General features: G+C 40.3%; 1 protein-coding gene across 1 annotated transcript in view; it reads left to right on the top strand.

Moving 5' to 3' along the window:
• The window catches only part of LOC116274517 (D-ribitol-5-phosphate cytidylyltransferase), a 40662-nt gene extending 33462 nt beyond the window's left edge, over positions 1-7200 (top strand). Inside the window, exon 3 of the mRNA XM_031665307.1 lies at positions 5217-7200. Within this exon, the coding sequence (XP_031521167.1) occupies positions 5217-5387 (171 nt within the window). The 3' untranslated portion in view covers positions 5388-7200. The remainder of the gene's footprint in view (positions 1-5216) is intronic.
• Positions 7201-9854: the final 2654 nt, after the last annotated feature.

The following is a 9854-nucleotide window of genomic DNA, read 5'->3' on the forward strand; positions in this document are numbered from 1 at the left end:
CCTATTTGTGTCTTTGAATCATAGTTGTCTCTTGTAGACAGTTTGACAATTGTTGCCTTTTGATCCATTCGTTTTAATATATAATTAGATTTGTCTGCTAGCTTACTTTTTTCATATGTCTCTTATTGCTTTCTTTTGTAGTAAGTGAATATTTTTACTGTAATACTTTAATTCCTTTATATTCTCTAATTTTTTTAAGTTAGTGGTTGCTCTGGGGCCTACAGTATACATGCAAACATTTATTTGCTTCAGAATGTACTACCTTAATTCCAGTGAGATATTTAAAAATTACATGGCTCTACTATTTTCCTTTTTTATACTGTTATTATGCATATTATATCTATGTAAGAAACCCAACAATCCATTTTATTTTTTGCCATTGAAAGTAATGGTAAAAACTGCAATTACTTTTGCACCAACCTAATAATTATTAGTTTATATTTTGCTGTCTATAGAAGATGAAAGGTAAGCAAGTGTGTGTGTGTGTGTGTATATATATGTGTGTGTGTATGTACTTTTTAAAATTTTAAATTAAAACAAATTTTTTGAGACAGTCTCTATTGCCCAGGCTGGAGTGCAGTGGCATGATCTCAGCTCACTGTAACCTCTGCTTCCTGGGGTTCAAGTGATTCTCCTGCCTCACCCTTCCAAGTAGCTGGGACTACAGGCATTCACCACCACACCCTGCTAATTTTTGTATTTTTAGTAGAGTCAGGGATTCCCCACGTTGGCCAGACTAGTCTCAAACTCCTTACTTCAAGTGATTTGCCCGCCTCTCCATCCCAGAGTGCTGGGATTACACGTGTGAGCCACTGTACCCAGCTGCAAGTATGTATTTATAGAGTTTGTTGTATTAACTTCCTTGCCTGTCATTTTTAATTAATTTGTTACTGTGGGTACAAGTTGCCATCTGGTATCATTTCCTTAATCCAGTACACCTTTATTCCTATCCACCTCCTTTTTGCTATTTTCATCAAATATACACAGTTCAATATGTTACAGATTAATCAGTTAACTATGTATCTATTGTTTAATATAATTTATACAGACAGGAGGCAAGGAAATACTGGGTAGAAGAAGGCTGTTCCCTGGCAAAGGCCCCATCCTCAAGCCTGGAAACTCATGGTCCTAAATGGGAATAGACTTTCCTGTTTTCACACCCAAATGTTGCCTTTTGCCCTGCCATACCCTCCCTTTCCTGTGCCCACATAAGCCCAAAACCCCAGGCTCCATGAGAAGAAGAGCAGACAGACAGAAGAGCAGCAGAATGGCAGAATGGTGCAGCAGAGAAGGAGAGAAGAGAAAGAGCATCTGAACGTTGAGAGGAGTTCAGCTGGGGATGGCGGGAGAGAAGATTGACTGCTGGATAGCCAAACTCCAGGGGAAGATCATCTTCTCACCCCATCCCCCTTTTAGCTTCCCATCCATCCTACTGAGAGCCACCTCCACCACTTAATAAAACCCCCACGTTCACCATCCTTCAAGTTCATGTTTGATCTGATTCTTCCTGGACGCTGGACAAGTACCTGGATACCAGGAGGGCACTGAGCTGGTTAACACTTAAGCTGACTGTGGACGACAGAGCTAAAGGAGCACTGTAACGTGAATGCCCACTGGGACTTTGGGAGTCATGGGTACCCACCCCTAGATGCTACTGTGGGGCTGAAGCCCAAAAGCACTTGCTTTGGCTATTGCACCTGCCCATCTGGGTGCTCCGCATCCCATAAGGGGTTTGAGTGTGTGGCAGCCAAACAGATGAGCCACACCCCTGTTTCAGGTCCTGTGAGGGGGTCAGGGAACTCTCACATTCCATAATTGCTTTTAAAACCAGTATATAAAGAAAACTCTTTTATACTTTTATATAATGTCTTTTATACTTACATTATCTTTACTGGTACACTTTGTTTTTAATGTGAATTAGAATTGCTGTCTCGGGTTGATTTCCTTCAGGCTGAACATTTGTTGCTATTTTTTTCTAAGATGAATCTGTTAGCAAATAATTCTGTGTTTCTGTGGAAGTGTTTTCATTTTGCTTTCATGTGCGAAATATTGGTTTTGCTGGATATGAGATATTTTTACTTCTAGTGACTATTACCCCACTGCCTTCTAACTTTTATTGTTTCTGATAAGTCACTTGTTAATATTGATGTTCTCTTACTAATCATTTTTCTCGAGCTACTTTCAAGATTTTTTCCTTGACTTTGGTTTTCAGCACTTTCACTATGATGTGTCTAGATGTAGATTTTTTTCTGATTTTTCTACTTTGGAGTTCATTGAGCTTCTTGACGACTAATTTTTCCTTTATTTTGGGAGGTTACCAGTCATTTCCTTGAATTTTTTTTTTTTTCTGCTTCTTTCTCGTCTTTCCTTTTGGTACTCCCAATACAAAATTGTTGTGTACTTAATGGTGTTCTTTATTCTGAAGCTCTGTTCATTTATCTTCATCCTTTTTTCTCTGTTGTTTGGATTGTATTACCTCTATTGATTTAAGTGTAAGTTCATTGATTCCTCTCCAGTCCAAGCTTGTCACTGAGCTCCTTTATAAATGTTCATTATAGTTATACTTTTCAATTCCAGAATTTCTGTATTTTTAAACTGCTTAACATTAGTGATATTGTCATACCTTGCCTTACTACTTTTGAGTGTAATTTCCTCTAGTTCTTTGAACATATTTATAGTAGCTGATTCTGATTTGAGGTCTTTATCTGCTAAGTTTGATATATGGGCAGGGCCTTCTCATAGGCAGTTCCTCTTGCCTGCCCTTCCCCTCCTACCCTATCTTTGGAGGCTATCACTTTCCTATTTGGATGCATGACTTGTTTGCCTATTTGTTTATGACTTGGCTGGCCTATTTTAGTGATGTCTTTTACTTTCACAGGGAAAAGCTTCTGATGTTGCTTTTTCAGAGGGTGGACACTTGAGTATTATATAGTCATCCTGGAATGATAGTGGTTTCAGTGGGGGCTCTCTTTGACTGTCTCCTTCCCTGATCTCTATTATATTGTCTGCCTTTGATATCTCACCTAGCTGTTAGGCTTCACTCATTGTGTGCTAATGCTCACCTTTATTTTTGATAATGCCTTGGGCATATATCCCTTGTAGTCTCAGTTAAATTCTAGCCCCTTTGCAGGGGTAGTTTTTGAGGCCAGTATTGGAGGTTTGTTCCTAATCCTAGGAGAGCTTTTGTTAGCTGTGTTTTCCCCTGGCTTTCACTGGTAAACTGTCCGACAGTTTAGGTTTTTGCGCTCATGTATCTCCAGCATTCTTTTAATTGCTTACCATGATGATCTCTTTTGAGAGTACACTTAGGTTTGAATTTCCAAATAAAGCGAGTTCCCTTTGGGAGTGCTTCATAGCTCTCTACTCTCACATCCTTTGTCTTCTACTTGTGAAAAATCACCACATCACTGCTTTGAAACCGTGGGTGGGCACAGTGCACTCATTTTTTGGGAGTAAAATCGCTACTCTGACCTACACGGGGGCAGTACAAGACTCTAGTCTTTTATTTCCCCTGGTATGAAAATTGCCATATGTGTGAGCTGGAAGAAGACTGATCAGGGCCCCAATATTCTGGGGGCATGGGTGGGAACTATGTGAAAGAGGTGGGCCTCAACCTCGTGGGCCACACTTGCATAGATTTTAGCCTCTGTGCCATAGTGTTGAGGGGCATAGGAAATGCTGGCAGTCTGCCCTTCATACTGGGAACTTGGAGTGAGGAGGCCCTATCTTTTTAGCCATTACACTGAGCTGGCTGGGGGATAGAAGAAGAAATCGGTCATGGCTCGCATACCACAGTCTGTTCTTACCAAAATTTAGTAGATTTTCTCGAATAAATGTTTCTTCATTTGCTGAATGTCCTTAGGACAATTTTCAGAGGCTTTTAATGGTTCTTAAAATACTTTTTGCTAGTTTCAATGATGGGAGAGTCTGCAGAGCCCCTTGCATTGGCATTTTGGATGTCTCATGTTCTCTTAAGCATTTTTTAACTTAATGCCCTGGTATAGAATTCCAAAAATATACAGTTTCAGCAGAATCTTTTTTCTTAAAGCAGCATACATGTTTGTGTGTACACGCATTTCCTTCTTGTCTTATCTTCTAGCCCTACTGATAGGTATTGAGCTTGACCAGTTGACCTACCCTTCACCTACTTGGATACCACTTCCTCTTTGTCACCCTGTGTCCTCATTTTTGCTTTTATGGTTAGGTTCCAAATTTCTACTTGAGGCACTGGAAGGGGTGACACATTTTATAAACTGTCTATTTGGCTCATACATTCACTTTGATTTTCAGCCAATCCCTTGGCTTTTGCAAACCAGTGTGTGGACTATCTATCTTATTCAGATGTTGGTCTCATCAAGAAGACACTTGTTTTATTTGTGCACTAATTTCATATGCTGCAATCCCCATGTAGCAATTGTGTGGAAGAAAGAATGTTTTGGAGATCATATAAGGTTTGGTTAACTGCCCACCATTGAACTGTGTTTTAAAGCAGTTTCACTAAGGCAGTTGTTTTGGTAATGGCCTTCAAAACTGTATTACAATGAGACTCCATTAAAGATAAAGGGGAAAATTGTCAGACATGAAATGTCTCTTCTAAAGTTCAGATGCAACTATTAATAAGACAGCTTTCATCATAGCAATTGAAGTCAGTGGGTATTGCCTGAGGAAGCATTGCATGGAGACTGTGTTTGAAAGGAACTGTTTTTCCTCATGAATTAAAGCAAGACACAAATTAGAGCAACCCACATTGTTTGGATTGTTGAGTCTCATCTAGGGGATCTTGAAGAACTTGTTTATTTCCTTACATATCTAATATGTAAATCTCCTGAGGGTATATTAATATTCATTTGCAATCCATATCAATTATTTCATGATAGTCTTTCTCTGCCTCCTTCATCTTCAGGGAATACCCAGTTGGATCTTAGCATCTTTTTTTTAAGTGTTGACCTCAATGGCCTGTGATCAGAAGGATTTTGAACCTATAATGAAGAAAAATTTCACCTTAATGTATGCAACTGTAATACTATAAAATTGATTTTTTTTTTTTTATCTGAAATAACCATTTGTGAACCAATCACACTTGTTCAGATGTTTTCTTAAGGTAACTTGTTGAAGGTATGAATAAGATCTATCAAAAGTGAGATATTGAATTCAGAACTTCACTTTAAAATAGCTTGTAGTTGAAATGATATATTCTTTGCCTGTTTGTTCTTTAGGCAGCAGGAGCCATTCGACCTCTTGTATCTACTGTCATCAGTCCATCTGCTGATGGTTGCTTAGACCACTCGCTAGAACGTGCCAGACACAGAGCAAGTGAAATGCCCCAAGCTTTTCTATTTGATGTGATTTATGAAGCATATCAGCAGGTAAGAATTCAGGATTTTTGAATAAGCTGTTGTTATGTTGGGTTCCCCAAACAACCTCCATATTTGGAAAATTTCCAGAACTTATGGGACTGAGCGTATAGTTATACTCAAGGCTAAGACTTATTACAATGAAGTATTAAGGTTATACAGCTGGATCAGAAGAGAGACACACAAGCAGAATCTTTAGGAATCCATTTGCAGGCTTCTAGATGCTCTCTTCCCTCCCTCTCCTGAAGGATCATGCAAAACACACTTTCTTTCCAGCAATGAAAATGCAGCAAATTGACATTTATGCTCTCCTGTTGGAGACACAGTGCCCAGGGTGTTGGATTGGTCATGTGGATATCCTCTGCTTGGCACATACAAAAATTCCAGATTTCAAGAAGGAAAGCTGGTGTTCAGCATAAATCATATTGTTGATACCTACAGTCTAGGCAGGCACAGTGACTTGCCCTTATCAGTTAATTCTCAGATGCTGGCTGAGGGCCTGTCTTATAAGCCAGTCTTTTTAAGAACAGCAGTTTCAGATGTAAGTTATCTGTACAGCTCCTTAGACATTTTGTTAATCAAAATTTTAGTTAAAAGTAAGTAACTTAAAAATCAAATATTTTCATTAATATTACTGGATTGCTTCTGGCTTTCATGTTTTGGAAATACTGCTGTACTTACATAATTTTACTGTCATTTGTTTGCCCATTTGAGTAAATAGTTATTGAATATCAGATATTCAGCTTGTCAGAAACTTTGCAATGAGATAAGTTTGAGTAACTAATCTAGTGCTTTAGTCAACTTGCTATAGGAGGTGAGGAAGAATTAGGTAAGAGGATAGAAGAGTGGCCATAAGGATTAGAGGGTAGTATCCCAGAAACTTAATGAAGAGAGTACTTTCTGATTGTGCTGAATCAGATGCAAGCTGATCTATGGTCATCGTAGAATGTGGCAAAATAAAAGGAGGTGTGCAGTTTTAGGTTATAGCTAACTCTTCCTCTTCAAATGATGCTGGAAGGTCACAGATGTCTATTTTGTTAAATGTTGCCTAGGATTTCTAAAAAGTGAGGACTGAGAACTGTACATAAACATTTGCAATGTGAGATTACCAGTGTTTGACGGGCATGGTGGATATGAAAATCTTGTTGGAATTGATCTAAGAATAGAAGGGCTGATTTTTGGAGGAACTTTTATACATATTGAGTAGAGAAATGGGAGGAGGTAGCTGAATAGTTATAGATTAAGACTGACTTTTTTCTTCAGATGGATGATAAAATAACACATTGTTATGCTGATGAGGGTGATTCCGCAGTGAGAAGACAGTGGTAAAGTGAGAGTAGATGGGACCTACTACATTAGTGGTATTGAAGTTGACCTTGGCTGGGAATATGGGTAGTTCATCCATAGGGACAGGAGGAAAGAGTAGGTGAAGACAGATGCAGATAGACTGGTAGATGTGATGAGAGGACTTGGAATTTGTCCCTTTTGAGGAATGAATGCAGAAAATACGTAATAGTGTTGACCATTTGGGAACTGAGCAGTGCATTAGGGTTCTCCAGAGGAACAGAACTAACAGGATATACGTATTTATGAAAAATAATTTATTAGGGAGAATTGGCTCACATAGTTACAAGGTGAAGTCCCACAATAGGCCGTCTGCAAGCTGGGGAAGAAAGAAGCTAGTAGTGGTTCAATTAGAGTCCAAAAGCCTCAAAAGTAGAGATGCTGAGAGTGCAGCCTTCAAAGGCTGAAAAGCCTGTTGTCTGATGTCCAAGGGCAGAAGGAACAGGAGTAAGCATCCAGCACAGGAGAAAGATGATGGCCAGAAGACTCAGCAGGCCAGCTTATCCCACCTTCTTTTGCCTGCTTTGTTCTAGCTGTGCTGGCAACCAATTGAATGACCCCACCCACATTGAGGGTAGGTTTTCCTCTCCCAGTCCACTGACTCAAATGTAACTCCCTTCTGGTAACACCCTCACAAAGACACCCAAAAACAATACCAGCTATCCAGGCATCCTTTAATCAAGTTAATACCTAATATTAACCATCACAAACAGATATTTGGCAATTGTAACCAAGGTGTCATATGAAGTTGAGTCAGTTAGAAGATACCCATTACAAGCTGATCCGTGGTCACTGTAGAATGTGGTAAAATAAAAGGTGTGCAGTGTTAGGTTATAGATAACTCTTCCTCTTCAAATGGTGCTGGAAGGTCACAGGTGTCTAATTGCCATTCTATATGCTGACTGGCTGGATTGCTTCTTCTCCCTGTTTCTTCTGGCTTATCTCATTTGTCCCCTTATATATGCTCTAGCCATGTTCACTTTAGTTCTTCAAATACAAGATTCCCACTATCAGAAAGTTTACATCCCACCTTGCTACTTATTATTTAGTTATCCTATAATTATCATTTATTCAAGGAATTCTTTCCTGTCTGGCCACACCAGGTTAGGCTGACCCATTCTGTGTTCTTCTAATGCCTGTTTTTCTTCTCTCCCCAGCATCAGACTGATAATTGAATAATTGCTTGAAGCCATTTGTGAAATGTCAAACTCCTCTGCTAGGCTGTGAGCCCTATGAAGGCAGGGATGGTACCTGTCTTGTTCTTAGCAATCTGCCTGGTATATTACTAATACCAAGTATATATATTCGTTCAAAGGAATGATCATAAAAGGCTGTGCATATATTTTTAAAATGGTCCACATACTTGCTCTTCCTCTGCCTAGGCCACTCTTTACAGATCTAAAACTGCTTATTTCCACTCTGTTTTTTTTTTGAGATGGAGTTTCACTCTTGTTGCCCAGGCTAGACTGCAATGGCACAGTCTCGGCTCACTGCAACCTCTGCCTTCTGGGGTTTAAGTAATTCTCCTGCCTCAGCCTCCCAGATAGCTGGGATTACAGGTGCCCGCCAACATGCCTAGCTAATTTTTTGTATTTTTAATAGAGATGAGTTTCACCATGATGGCCAGGCTGGTCTCAAACTCCTGACCTCAGGTGATCCACCTGCCTTGGCCTCCCAAAGTGTTGGGAGTACAGGCGTGAGTCACCACACTCGGCCTATTTCCATTCTTTATTGAGGTCTGTAGCAAACATCACCTCCTCAAAGAAGTCTTACCTGATAATCTTATAATCTTAAAGTAGCAGCATCTATCATGTATCCCTTTTTCTGGTATAAGAATCACTACTCCTGCCCACTTTTGTTTTCCGTTTGGTTTGCATGCAATATGTTTTTCCACCTCTTTACCTTAAGTTTATTTCGGTAAGGCTCTTGAAGACAGCAGATACTTGGTTGGTTTTATCCATTCTGCCATTCTGTATCTTTTAATGGAGGATTTAGGCCATTTGTATTCAATGTTACTACTGAGATGTGAGGTACTGTTCTATTCATCATGTTAGCTCTTACCTAGGTACTTTTTTTCATTATGTTGTTGTTTTATAGACCCTGTGAGGTTTATGTGGAGGAGGTTCCATTTTGATATATCGAGCTTTTGTTTCAAGATTTAGAACTCATTTAGCATTTCTTGTAGTGCTGGTTTGGTAGTAGCAAATTTTCTCAGCATTTGTTTGTCTGAAAAAGATTTTATCTTTCCTTCATTTATGAAGCTTAGTTTGGCTGAATAGAAAATTCTTGGCTGACAATTATTTTGTTTCAGGAGGCTAAAGATAGGAACCCAATCCCTCTGGCATGTAAGGTTTCTGCTGAGAAATCTGCTGTTAGTCTGATAGGTTATTCTGCTGAGGTGCTGTAACGGCCTGTGTTGTTTGGCTACCAGCCAGGAGGTGGTGCTTCCAAGAGAGCAGCAGCTGTGGTATTAGCAGTGGGATTTGAGCTTGCCCTGAGTTGCCATGGGGAAGTATTCTGGCTTCTCAGGAGATGAGTGGGGCCATAAAGTTCCCAAACGTTTGTCCTTTGTGTTAAGCTACCAAGGTGGGTGGAGAAATACCACCAGGTAGGGGCAGGGTTAGGTGGGTCTTAGCTCAGACTCTCCTTGGGTGGAGGCTGCCATGGCCACTGTAGGGAACAGGTGATTCTCCAGCCACTGTGGTAGTGTTTCAGGGAGGAGTATAACTGCCTCTGTTGTGCAGAAGAGTTCACAAGGTGAGTAGGAAGTAGCAGGCAGCAGTAAGCCTTACCCGGCTCCCACATAATTGGTGAGGCCTGTGTTACTCCCATAGTGCCCTGCTAACAGCACCACATGTAGATCTGGGCAGCCTGCACACAGGACTCAAATCTGCCCCAGGCCATTAGATTCCCTGCAGAAACAGCAACCATGGCTTTCAGACCATGTTCCTCCCCATCTGCCCACAAGGCTGGGCACCCAGATCCTGCACTCCTATCTGTGGCACACTTCCAACTTACCCTTGGGTTCTGTTCAAGGGAGTTTATCCCCACTTGAGATTATATCACAAAATTCAGTTGGGAGCTTCTTTCACCCTGCAACCCCTCCCTGAGTTCATTGGCTAACTTCCCTGAGGGATGCTCTGAAATATAGTCAGG

Source organism: Papio anubis, chromosome 4, assembly GCF_008728515.1.
Source record: "Papio anubis isolate 15944 chromosome 4, Panubis1.0, whole genome shotgun sequence".
Taxonomy (NCBI): domain Eukaryota; kingdom Metazoa; phylum Chordata; class Mammalia; order Primates; family Cercopithecidae; genus Papio; species Papio anubis.